General features: G+C 44.7%; 1 protein-coding gene across 1 annotated transcript in view; it reads left to right on the top strand.

Annotated features, from left to right (window-relative positions):
• Window positions 1–13678, top strand: part of TRRAP (transformation/transcription domain associated protein) — a 190027-nt gene that overhangs the window by 90802 nt on the left and 85547 nt on the right. Inside the window, 6 exon segments of the mRNA XM_072982772.2 lie at window positions 1713–1926; window positions 3350–3475; window positions 7704–7850; window positions 10924–11126; window positions 11707–11828; window positions 12906–13119. Of these exon segments, the coding sequence (XP_072838873.2) occupies window positions 1713–1926; window positions 3350–3475; window positions 7704–7850; window positions 10924–11126; window positions 11707–11828; window positions 12906–13119 (1026 nt within the window).

The following is a 13678-nucleotide window of genomic DNA, read 5'->3' as shown; positions in this document are numbered from 1 at the left end:
TTTTTTTTTTTGAGTGGCTTGGCAAAAGGAGCTCACATTGGGAGCCCAGTAGAATCTGAGAATTGTAACTCTGGAAGGGACCACAAGGGCCATTGAGTCTACCTGCTCGGCAAAGCAGGGAATCCACAGCTAAGGCCATCTCTCAACAGATGTTCATCCAACCTCTGTCTAGAAGCCTTCAGTGAAGCCCAGTTTCTCCTGAAGTGGTCCTTTCCGTTCTCAAGACTGATCAGGAAGTTCTTCCTCATGTTTAGTCCAACTCTCCTTGCTTTGTCATGATCCAGATAGGATGTCCAAATGATGCTGTGAATAGAGTCCAAGTACAGTGGTGCCCCGCATAGCGAGGTTAATCCATTCCGGATTAACCTTCGCTATGGGGAAACATCGTTAAGCAGAACGGGGAAACCCATTGGAATGCATTAAACTTTGTTTAATGCGTTCCAAATGGGCCCAAAACTCACCATTCTCCGATGTTTCCCCATGTTCCGGTGGCCATTTTGGGTGCCCCGGCGGCCATTTTTTTTGTGTTCTGGTGGCCATTGTGGGTGTCCCCGGCGGCCATTTTGGGTGTACCGGCGGCCATTTTGAGTGTACTGGTGGCCAGTTTGAGTGTACCGGTGGCCATTTTTGGTGTCCGGTGGCCATTTTAGAACCGCCGAACAGCTGTTCCCCCATCGCAATGCGAGCATGCCCTCACATTAGCGATGGGGAAATCCGCATCGCAATGTGGATTCATCGTTAAACAGTGTGCTCGTTATGCGAGGGACCACCGTATAGAGAGAATTGACACATTTGTGCTTCACAAAACTGCCTATGGCTCTTTAAAGAGATTTTTTCCCCTGCAGTCCCAAAAGATTTTTTTATCCTTTTGCCATTAATTAAGTCTTTTCCTCTGAATATCCTCTTGATTTCTTATGTTCCAATAAATTGGATGCCCAGAAAGAAGTCTTCCTTTTCTAGGATTTATTTATTTAGCAGTCGAGCCTGTATATGGTGGGACCGCCATATTCACAAGGAATTGGTTGGGATATTTATTGTGCTTTAGGAACCTAGGATATAGCTTGATCCCAGATCATTCTGTTTCTTTGTCTGGCCCAGGAATGGGCAAATGTAGTGATCCAAGGCCAGCTTTGACATTCCCCAACATGAATTACTCAAGGTTCCTTCCTCCCTTCCTCCCCACCCAAGACTTGAGGTTTACTTGCTGTTTTTTTCCAAAAGAGGACATAATTTCCCTAAAGTATTAATGGACAAAGTGTCCCCCACACCGCATTTGTGGCCCCAAGCCTCTTAATACCCCCCTCAGCCACCCATGGTTTCATCCAGTGAAAAAAAAGATAGATTCTCATTCCTGCAGGTTGGTTCACCTTCAGAACAGGACCTCCTTACGAGGCTCAATGCAAAAGCAGAAAACCTATCGGGGCCTCTGGAGTCGCTATCCAGCCATTTTTGTTGGGTATCGGTTCCTGCATTTTTGCAGAGACAGAGTTTGGGAGTTCGATTCCCCCACTGGGCCTTCTTGGCAGGGGTTGGACTAGATGATCCATAGGGTCCCTTCCAGCTCTGCTGTTCTAAGAGGATGATCTGTCATTTTTCCAGTTGTGTCTCTTCTGACTGTAGGGACTCTATATGGTTTTACAAATAAGTCTTTTATGGTGTCAAGTGTGTCTGTCTTAAGACCTTCTGTGTTTCCCCTTGATCTTTCACTCCAGGAACAGCCTAACCAAGCTAACTTCGCCAATATCTGTACCGGATTGGAGGTGCTCAGCTTCCTCCTGACCGTGCTACAGTCGCCGGCGATTCTGAGCAGCTTCAAACCTCTGCAGCGTGGGATCGCCTCTTGCATGACATGCGGGAACACCAAGGTCCTGAGAGCTGTCCACACCCTGCTTTCCCGTTTGATGAGCAACTTTCCTACAGAACCAAGTATGTTCGCGTGGACCAGGGATGTGGGCAAGTCTTTGGCCCGCGTCCCGAGTCCCAAAGAGTCTCGAGTCATTTGCCCTGCCCCCGGGAGTGGTGCATGCATAGGGACAGGAGGCCTGGAAGGGAAGCCGGGTGGGCGCATGCGCATGCGTACAGGCAGCAGGCGGACTTCCCTTCCCAGAGCCCGCTTCTGCGCAGGCGCCAGCCTATCAGCTGGCTGCGCAGGTGGAGGCAGCAACCTGAAAAGGAAGCCAGGCTTGCTGCCTTCGTGGAGGGGGTGCTGCAGCAGTGGCAGGAGCAGATAGGGAGGCGCATCCCGAATAGGGAGTCGAAAATGTGATTCGGAAACATGGGTGCCAGTAATGAGTCGAGTTCGAGTGTTCCCAAAAAATACCCAAGTTGAATTCAAGTCAAGTCATCAGTGTAACTTGAGCTGGATTCCACAATGAGTTGTGACGCATGAGTCCCTACCCTGGTATGGACACTCTTACTGGAATACCTCCACCACCACCACCACCCAGTTTTGAGATACGCTGCCCATTTCAGAGAGGACGTTATATCTCCGTATGCGCATCCGTCTCATTTGTGCTGTTTTTTTTTTCACAGATGAGTTTTTGAGCTTGCACTTTCCACCCCAATTAAAAGAAAAGTTGAAATAAGTAATCACGAGAAATACATCATTATCCAGTGGCATAAAAACTTAATAACCTGTGTCAGTTATTACTTTGGCTCAAGAAATGCGTGTCATAAATTTAATGTCTTTTGCAATTACCATTTTTCTGCTTTGAAGGTGCCGTTTCTCAGTTGTTGAACATGGCTGTTTTAATAAGACAAGGAAGGGAAATTGGGTGTAAAGACAGGCTTTAAGTAACGGGAAGTAAGTGGGAAGAGGAAGAAAGGAGATTGAGAGTTAAGCCCAGTGATTAGTCCCGAGTAGACCCATTGGATCAGTGGGACTTATAGAAGTGTTGACTTAAAGAGTCCTATTAATTCGGCGGGACATTCTGAGCCCTAAGACTGAAGTCTAGCATCGCTTACTTGAAAGTAAGCCTCTTTGTGTTTAACCGGGGGTGTGTGTGTGTGTGTGTGTTAGCTTCGGAAGAGATGCGTAGCGCTTGTTTCTGAAGTTGTTGCAACTAAATGTTCAGTGTTCTCACTGGAAGCCAAGCGTCTTCATAAATCTTGCATTGTTTGAGTAGATACAAAGCATTTCAGATCGGAAAGGTAGACAGCAGCCCTTGCTTGACCTGTTAAAGAAACTCAATAAGAAAGGGTATAGCAGCATATTACAAACAGTGTAATATCCTGGCGTCGTGGCTTCTGCCCCATGTCAGCTGTCTTCCAGCTTGAACGAAAAGCAATAAGATTTGGATGCCTATCAAGTAATCTGTCTGGCCTTCCTGATGGTTTGCCTTTTGTCTAGGTACTTCAAGCGTTGCCTCTAAATATGAAGAGCTGGAGTGTCTCTACGCTGCTGTCGGGAAAGTTATTTACGAAGGGCTTACCAATTATGAAAAAGCCACAAATGCCAACCCTTCTCAACTTTTTGGTAAGTTTCCTGGGCCGTCACGTCGTTTGTGTGGGGTCGAAAAGGGTGTCGTCCGTTGACCACCTTGAGCTGAGAGAATGCCAGAATCCTATTGATGCTTTAAGTTGGGGTGGAAGATTGCCACACTTTCACGAGGTGCCAGTTGTGTTCCTGGGCATGCACCCAGTCCTATAAGTTGACCCCATGCCCTGGGAATGCAACCAGCAGCTTCCATCTGTACCTTTTATTTGCACCTTTATTGTCACAGAAACCCTATGAAGTTAGATCAGATTGTGTTTATGTGACTCAGCCAGTTTCATCGGATTACCTTTAAGGTTGAGTTGAACGTTTTGAGTCTTAATGTGACACATCCATCCCAGCTGGTGGTTCATTTTCACCCCGGTGCCTTCTTGGAGATGCCCGCTGTTTCAGCAAGTCACACATGGCGGAAACTTTGCTGTGTTGATATGATGTGTTTGGTGTGATGTTTTGTAAACTTTTATACCCTTCAGTTCTGTTGGTTAACATAGAACTTCTGTCTTCATTGCTATGTTTTAAAAGAGCCGGACGACTCATGGATGGTGACAAGTCTTGCACAACGCCTCCCACAATTATCTGATATTATGTGATTTTATCTAAATAATTTATTTTTATTCGACCGTAATAAATAAGAAATAAAATTTATGATGATTGTTCTTTATTAATTAAAATGATTTGTCGGTAGGGTTTTTGTTGTTGTTAACCAGAGCTCTTGAAAGAAAACAAAAAGTTCAAAACCCCGACAATATAATTCAGTTTTGATGTCTTTTGAAAGCTCAGTAAGGTTAAGGAAGGAAGGGCGCTGCATAATCAGAGTGTGGTGGTTCCCTCCCCCCCCCCTTTTAAGTGCTTTTTCTGATCCCTCATCAACCTAAAACGTAAACCAGAGCCTTAGTAGCTTATGAGCGACTTGTATTATGGGATCCACCCTCTTCCATATGTTAACAGAATTGATGGGGGAGTGTCACGCAGCTCCTTCACTAATAAATGTTTTTAAAATCTGATTTCCATTTTTAAAATCACAGTTTTAATTTTTTTTTCAGAATGGATTTTTGTGTAGGGTGCCTTACGGACCTAAAACAGTTATAGGAGAGGATGCCAAAAAGTTGGCAAAATTGTCCACCGCGTCGTAGAGAGTACAGGATGTACTTCGATGTCAAAATAAAGGCATGTGTGCCAGCGGAGGGACCTCTGTTGCCAACTGTCTATAACCTCCATACATTTTCTGTGCTTTTATTTCCGGTACAATAAACTTGTTCCAGAGGCAATTATGGGAGTCTTGCCTCCCTTCCTTCAGATCTTCCGTAATCTCGGCTTTCATTCACATATTAACTTTTGATTAAAGAAGCCGAGGGATGGCGTTTCCTCTTTAGATCTGTCCAGAGCGGAGGCCGTGTGGGTACTGCCGATGCGTTGAGATGATGAGACCGTTTGGCAAGTGGGGTCCTTCTCCAGCTTGGCCACGGAATTGCTTCTGTCAATAACGCCGGGCCAGAGATTGCGTTGGTTTGGAGCGCTGCCTGCTTTAAATGGCAAATGTCCTTCACCATCCCGGGCTGCGATCTGTGTAGACAGCTGTAATTTCACTTTGGGAATTGGCTATTTGTCAGGTGTCAGGGTGTGCTGTAGAACACCATTGACCAAAGTTGCGGGGAGAGAAATCCTTCTTTTTATCATGAGCTCAGAATACTCCAAGGTTATATAGAGCCTCGTGGCCTCATCACCCCCCCTGAAACCTTTTATTCTTGAGTTCGTATACAGTATTACTGAAGGTCCTCTCCTTCCCTTTCCAAAGTAACCGGGCTGCAGACTCATAAAGAATACACCAGTGTCACGCACCCTTGATGAAAAGGGAGGCGAGAGAGAGAGAGGCCTTGGGAAAATGAAGTACAGTAAGTTACTTATTCCCTTGACTACTCAGAGTGGAATGTCTCAACCAGTTAGTGGAATTTCTGTAGAATTACCCCGTTTCCCCGAAAATGAGACCTAACCTGAAAATAATCCCTAGTTGGATTTTCAGGATGCTCATAATATAAGCCCTACCCCAAAAATAAGCCCTAGTTAAGTGAAACCCTGCCCTCCATCATTGTGCAGCAACCAGAAGATGACACGACTGTAAAATGAAACACCCCCTGAAAATAAGTCCCAATGCATTTTTTTTGGAGCAAAAATTAATATAAGACCCTGTCTTATTTTCGGAGAAACACAGTATTGAGCTATCTGTCTGGATAGCAAAAGATAGGGAGATTAAAGGACTGTGTTTGGATTGCGCTGCCATTCTAGTTAGAGCAGATTGGAGGGCAAGCATTGCTCTGTACGTCTGCCACTCTGTCTGGCCATTTTTCAGGTTCAAGGCCGATATTTTGAGTACCTGTAGGTATAGAAAAAGGCAATTGCATTTAGTCTTTTGCAATGACACCGGTTAGGGCGAGTGTGTTAGTTAATAATAATCTTAGAATCGCAGACCCTATGAATTGTTGAGTCCAGCCTTTGCCAAGAAGGCACAGTGGGGGAATCCAACTCCCAAGCCTCGGGCTCTGCAGCCAGTTGCCTAAACCACTGAGCTATCCAGCAGCTACTCTACTTGATGTCCTACTTTTCATCTATTCAGCTCCAAATAGCGCACTTGCTTCTTCCTGTCCCTGCCTTAGTCTCAGAGCAACATCCCTGTGAGGTGGATCAAGCCGAAAGGCTGAGTGACCCAACTTCACTCACTATGTCTTAGAGGGGATTTGAGCTGGCACCCTTGATTTCTAGTCCCAGACGCTCAACTGCTCTACCCCAGCCTTTAGACCATTGAGTTCTGTGGGTGGGGAAGTAGGAGTGGATGGGAGTCCTCAGGTTGAACGCGGAGGGGTATGTGGTGCAGATGGCTTTATAGGTCCCCCCACCTCGCTTGTGTGTTAGCTGTACAGAATTAAATTAAGTAAAGTTGGATTACATTAAGAGTAGGAGAGAAATTTGTTGGAGAGTTTTGTTATACACTGGTCCTGTTTTGTCTATGTGAATTTCAGAATGTGTTTTCATCAGTCTACAACTTCCTTTTTCTAATCAGTTTTAATGTATCATTCATTCATTCATTCATTCATTCATTCATTCATTCATTCATTCATTCATTCATTCCATTCCATTCCATTCCATTCCATTCCATTCCATTCCATTCCATTTCATTTCATTTCATTTCATTTTTTTTATACTGCCCATCTGGCCAAAGGCCACTCTGGGCAGTTTTACAACAAACAACATCATAAAAAGACAGTTAACAGAACAGGAAGTAAAAATAACAAAAAATACAAATAAACAATGCAATCATACGCATTGAAAACCCACCTTTACATAAAATGTTAAAAACATTTAAAATGGCAGACTTGACCAAGTGGGCTTAACTAAGCCCAGCTGAATCCTCAAGTCTTGACGTTTTGGAATGCCTGTCCAAATAACAAGGTTTTTAATGACTTTTTAAAAAATTGCGAGCAAAGGGCCGAGACAGATTATGGGAGGGAGTTCATTCCACAACCGAGGAGCAACCGCCCAGAAGGCCTGGTTTCCCATCTTCTCCCTCCGGGCCTCTCTCAGGATTAGCCTCCTCATCCGGCCTATTTGGGATGTTCCTGTACGAGGAGCAAGACTCTCTTGGTCTACCCTTTTAAATATATATTTATCAGGTTTATAGATAAAGGTAAAGGTTCCCCTTGACATTTAGTCCAGTTGTGTGTCCAACTCTAGGGGGTGGTGCTCATCCCTGTTTCCAAGCCGTAGAGCCAGCATTTGTCCGAAGACAGTTTCCGTGGTCACGTGGCCAACGCGACTAGACACGGAATGCTGTGACCTTCCCACCGAGGTGGTACCTGTTTATCTACTCCCATTTTTACATGCTTTCGAACCGCTAGGTTGTCAGGAGCTGGGACAAGCGACGGGAGCTCACTCCATCGTGTGGATTCGATCTTACGACTGCAGGTCCTCTGACCTTGCAGCACGGAGGCTTCTGCGGTTTAACTCGCAGCGCCACCACGTCCCATCAGGTTTATAGACAGTAGTAAATTTGTCCTGATTTGGGCAAAGTGAGATATTTGATCTGCTGCCGTTTTTAAAAAGGAAAGGACTCTTGATTGGCTTGTTCCAAACCGGACAGCGACAAATGGATTCAGTTTTCGAAAAGAAACGTCTTGGGTAATGTCGGGTTTTCTTTTGCTCTGTTGTGCTGTTCTAGGAACTTTGATGATTCTGAAGTCTGCCTGCAGCAACAATCCCAGCTATATCGACCGACTGATCTCGGTCTTCATGCGGTCTCTCCAGAAGATGGTGAGGGAGCATCTGAACCAACAATCGCAAGCGGGAACGGCGGAAGCGAACACGGGTAATTGCTCTACTGCGCCATTCATTCCTTGAATGTTGCACCCTCCCCCCCCCCCAAGTATGGTCATCTCTGCATTTCACAGTTTTAGAGAGCCTACCCCAAAGCCCCTGAATTCCATAGTGGTTGCCACAGCCTCGTCAGGGTTGGTGCACCTGAGAACAGAAACGGCAACAGTGTTAGAATGAATAACTCAAGCTGTTCTGCATTCGTCCGGAAGAACCAAGCAGAATCCACGAGGAAGGCAACTCATGGGAACATCTACAAGTCCCAGAGCTCAGAAGGAACTAGTTGTTCATGAAATAGTTACCTATAGCCAGTTACTTTTTGGGTTACTGAGCAGTATAGATACAAAGTTACAGTAAAAGTCATGTACAATGGTACCTCGACTTGCGAACATCCCTCCTTGCAAACGATTCGAGTTACGAACGGCTCCGTTTGCAAAAAGTGGCTTCGACCTTGTGAACCAAAAAGAAAAACTACACCTTTCTTGTCCTTTTTTGATCTAAGTTCACCTTAGGTCAAAAGAAGAAAAAAATAAAAAAATTCACCCCTAGTGGTAAAGTACGGATTAACTGGCTTTGCATTAGTTCCTATGGGAACTAACGCCTCTACCTACGAACAACGCCTCGAAATAAGAAGGAAAAACAGCAGATATGTATTAAATGGTTTTCAATGCATTCCAATGGGAAAGTTTGACTCGACTTACGAACTTTTCAACACACGAACTTAATTCCAATACGGATTAAGTTCCCAAGTCGAGGTACCACTGTACTTACAAAGTTCCTTTCACGGTATAATGAGTAAAATTTTCAGTTAATTTCAAATGTTGATTTAAAAGGATATTTTAAGTCATTTTTTTGCAAGTGTATAGATGGAAATTCTTCCAGTTTTATGCCTTTCTCTTATTAATATTAAACAGCAAGATGACTTTGTTTCGGTCATTTATCTTTATTTTGCAAATATTTACACAAAGACAGTGTGTTGTAGTGGATGGAGAGATGGAGTAGAACTCAGGGGACCTGAGTTCAAATCCCGACTCAGCCATGGGGGAGTTGAATTGGTAACACCACCCTTTAAATATCTCGCTTACCTTGAAGGCCCTCTTCGGGTTGCTACAAGTTGGTTCTGACTTGATGGCAGATAACAACAAACATATATTTGCAAAGTGTGATAATTGGAATTGAACAACAGATGGAATCAGCGAGTATTTTTCTGTAGGTTTTCTGGGCAGCTATCAACGCGAGGCGCTAATTCCATTCAACACAATGAATTGCATTTGTGATTGGCGCAGTCATAACAATAACAGCCACCTCTCTGCTGAGAAGTAAAGAATAGCATAGTGAGTTCCTTTTGAAAATTAACCACCCAGCTGGTGACAGTTGCACAAAGCTGTACAAGCTCTTGAGTTCTCCAGAACTGTTAAATCAGACTTGGTAGGTGAAAAATAGTTGGGGTGTGTGCGCGTGCATCCACGCAGACTTGGTGCATCACTAGTAGACAGATGGGTATCACAATACATCCAGTAATACTGGTAATAATGAAGACAGAATGGTGGAGTCACCATATCTTGCCTTGGGCGAAAATGCAGATTTCGTAGAAAACGTATTGCAGTCTAGTGAAGCAACACAGTCCTTACACAGTGGTACCTCGCAAGACGACGATCCCGCTAAATGACGAATCCGCATAACAATGACTTTTTGCGATTGCTGTAGCGATTCGCAAAACTATCATTCCTATGGGGGATTTTCGCTGGATGTCGATTAGGTCTGTGCTTCGCAAACCGTTGGTTCACAAGACGACGATGATCGGCGGCTTTGCAGAATGGCTGCCCTGTGTTTTCCGGACCCATGCTTTGCAGGCCAGCCATCTTTACAGCTGATCGGCGCTTGCAAAATGGCTTCCCTATGGGCAATCTTTGCTGGACAACGAGGTATTTCCCCTATTGGAATGCATTAAACCGAGTTTCAGTGCATTCTAATGGGGTAACGGATTTCGCATGATGACGATTTCACTAAACAGCGATTTAAGTGGGACGGATTATCGTCGTCATGCGGGGCACCACTGTATAAGGAAGGCCGGAGACTGGGTTTCAAATAGAACCTTAGTTTAAAAGAGCCAGCTAGAGACGATCTCCTTAACAAATGGACTGAAGAAGGATCTGTATTAGAGATGGGTATGAGCCTGGAAAATGGTGGTTCATCAGGGTTCGTTGTTCACAGATAGCCTCGAACCCCAAATCACCACTAATGTGCTGGAAACTGAACCGGTTTGTGGTACAGTTTTTGTCTTGTGCCCTGTGTGTCGGGGGGGGGGGGCGCTAGTTGATCCTGTTGAGCCACTGCCTCCACATCCTTGCCATAGCTCAGCTTCCTTTCTAGGAGATCGGGTGCTACCTCTGCGCAGGTGCCTGATCCCCCCCCCCCTGGATCCGTTGAGTGGCGGGCATGGATGCAGAGGCTGGCCCAGTTTGGGGATCTCATTTTGCTGAAGCAAAATAAAGTGCTTTGGTGTGGGGGGGGGGGATTTGGTGCTTTGTTTTGCTTCAGCGAAATGGGATCCCCAAACTGAGTTGCAAACTGAACTGCAAATCCCAATCCATCAGTTTTTCTGGTTCATCGTTGGGTTCCTGCCCATCTCTATTCTATATTGCAAAAAATGGGGAAGCTTCTTGTCCGGACTTCTACAACTTGGCGTTCCTCCAGATGTGCTGGATCAAAACGCCCATCATCCTATGTCTTCATCGGAGTAGAAATCTAATATGTGTGTTTATTTTCCTCCCTTCAAAAATTTTAAATTCAATACGGAGAGATGATAATACTTAAAACGATATTTCCATTCCCGGGTGCTTGGCAGCTATTTTGCATGACTTTATGACAGCATTTTTTTTAGGAGCCTCGTACACAGAAATGGGTTTATGGCTTATGAAATGGTCCCCTGAATTGAAAGCTGTTCCCATTGCTTGTTGGGGAAGGGGTCAACGTCTCTAACCAATGGAGAACATTCATTCACACACACCCCCACACACATAGGTTGTCAAATAACATGCACAGTTGTGTTTCGATTCCCTCCGTAGCTGGGACGAGCGAACTGGTCATGCTGAGCTTGGATTTGGTCAAAACCCGCCTTGCTGTAATGAGCATGGAAATGAGGAAGAATTTCATCCAGGCTATTCTGACGTCACTCATTGAAAAGTCCAATGATACCAAGATTCTCCGTGCTGTGGTCAAAATAGTGGAAGAGTGGGTGAAAAATAACTCTTCGTTGGCTACCAACCAGGTAACCCCTCCAAGGGTTGATGTGAACTGTATGAAAGTCCTTTCAGAAGAAGGACAAATAATTATAAATGTGCAGCTGGAAGGGACCCTATGGGTCATCACATCCTTCCCCTCTCATGGAGGCCCAGTGGGGAATTGGACTCCCGACCTATAATTCCTCACCCAGATACTTCAACCACTGATTAAAGTCATTGCCAAGAGGCTGGTGGCTCCAGTTTTTACAGTGGCATTGAATCCACTTTGGGTTTTTGTCCATGCTCAACAGGAGCTATCCAAGGTTCTGAAATAGGTTCAGCACCATAGGTAGCTGAAGTTTGGACGAAAACCCGCAATGGATTCAGCATGGTGGCAAAAGCTGAGTTGGTTACATTTTCTGCTGTGCATTTTGGAAAGTTAGAATGTTCAAGATATTCCTATTTGCTGGAAGAGTGTCAGATGTTAGATATTATTCCGTTTACCACTGCACATGAGGGCAGAGATGTTGCAACAGCCACACAAGAGTCAGGACATGTGTTTGAAGGCTCTCCTTGGTTTCTCCACTGGGCAAACCTATGTTCTTCTTTTTTTTCCCCCCAAAATAGATACCGACCCTCCGAGAGAAGTCCATTTTGCTGGTTAAAATGATGACCTACATTGAAAAACGTTTTCCAGAAGACCTTGAATTAAATGCCCAGTTCTTAGACCTTGTTAACTACGTCTATAGGTAAATTATAGCAATTAATCAACTGGTTCAGCTTACTCGTCCATAATTTGTCCCATGTGTGACCTTAATAACATACCATCCATCTTTTAATGCTGATCTGGAGTTTTGGAGGGGAGGGACGGGGCTAAAATAACAGTCAATTTCTTCACAATTTGAGGAAGTGTACGTGGTCCTCTTCTGATCCTAAACCAGACTCCTTTTTAAATGAAAAGAAGTATTTCCTGCACCATCTGTATGCTGCATTACATTTTTCTCTCCATACAAAACTGACAGAATTTGTCTGTACCATAAATAATAATGGGTTGCAGAAGTGCAGAATGTTTCATTTCCTAATAGCTGGGTAAATCGGATTTTTAATTTTTTTTAAAGTCCCTTTCTTTGTTTGTATTTCACGGGACTGTTTTCGAATAGGGTGAAAAAAAATCTAATCGCTTTACAACAAGTATTTAACTGGGCAGATTTCCAGCTCACGGGCATGTCAGGCATGCCAAAGCTGTGCAGCTCATAGTTAGAAGGACCCTCACTTGGAGGCGTTGAGGGTTTTGAGGTTCAGATCTACTCGCATTTTTACATGCTTTCGAACAGCTAGGTTGGCAGAAGCTGGCAGAAGCGACGGGAGCTCACTCCGTTGTGTGGATTCAATCCTACAACTGCTTGGTCTTCTGACCTTGCAGCACAGAGGCTTCTGCAGTTTAACCCGCAGCGCCACCACGTCCCTCTATAAGGTCTCAAACCAAAGGCTTTCTGTTCTTTATAACTTCAGATCATTTCAAGTAAAGATTCATTGCGGATTAACCCTTGGGCATTTTGTATATAAAGCATGAACTTTGCTGTTATCTTTTACCTTTGGGTCACGCCTATTTCTGAACCATAGTAGATCCATGTGGCTATTGTAAAAACAATACTTAAGAGGTTTTTCCAAAGGGCAAAGTATTTGTGAATGGAAGAGTTATTAGGTTTCCAACTCTTCTCTTCCAAACTCATCCCCCAGCTGGTATATATTGACTTGCCTTTGTTACGAACCTCTTCTTGCATCTTTCCAGATTCTCAGTTTAAAATCCCTCCATTTTCTCATAGGGATGAAAACCTTTCGGGTAGCGAGCTGACGGCTAAGCTAGAGCCAGCCTTTCTGTCAGGACTTCGCTGCGCCCAGCCGCTTATCCGAGCCAAATTTTTTGAGGTTTTCGACAATTCCATGAAGCGTCGCGTCTACGAGCGCCTGCTGTACATAACGTGTTCTCAAAATTGGGAAGCGATGGGAAACCACTTCTGGATCAAGCAGTGCATTGAGGTAGGGAGACACATCATCCAAATTTCTGCTGAGTTTTTTTTAATAACTTAAAAGTCTTGAGGGTGTGGTGGAATGTACTTTTCAGCTGATGGGTTCTGAGCTGCCCATGACAGATTAGGAAAGAGATCTCGGTGTGCTGGTGGGCAGCTGGATGAAAGGGTCAACCCAGTGTGCGGCGTCAGTGAAGAAGGCCAATTCTATGCTAGGTCTCATTAAAAAGGGGATGGAAAATCAAACAGCCAACATGAAAATGCCCTTGTACAAAACACTGATAGGGCCGCACCTGGAGTATTGTGTACAGTTCTGGTCGCCGCACCTCAAAAAAGACATCGTGGAACTGGAAAAGGTGAAACAGTGGAGGGAGGAGGAGGAGGTGGCAAAGAAGGTGCAGGAAAAAAGCAGAACACAGAGCGCAGGTTTGTCAATTTGTGGGTGACAGTACAATATTTTGTTGAAAAATCTCTTTTATTTCACCCTGTTCATGAATCGTAGACTCTTAGAATAATGGAGTTGGAAGGGGCCTGTAAGGCCATCCAGTCCAACCCCCTGCTCAAGGCAG

The sequence above is a fragment of the Pogona vitticeps genome, chromosome 13 (assembly GCF_051106095.1).
Source record: "Pogona vitticeps strain Pit_001003342236 chromosome 13, PviZW2.1, whole genome shotgun sequence".
NCBI classification, from domain to species: Eukaryota; Metazoa; Chordata; class Lepidosauria; order Squamata; family Agamidae; genus Pogona; species Pogona vitticeps.
The sequence above is the reverse complement of the archived record's forward strand: the minus strand, read 5'-3'. Positions and strand labels throughout refer to the sequence as shown.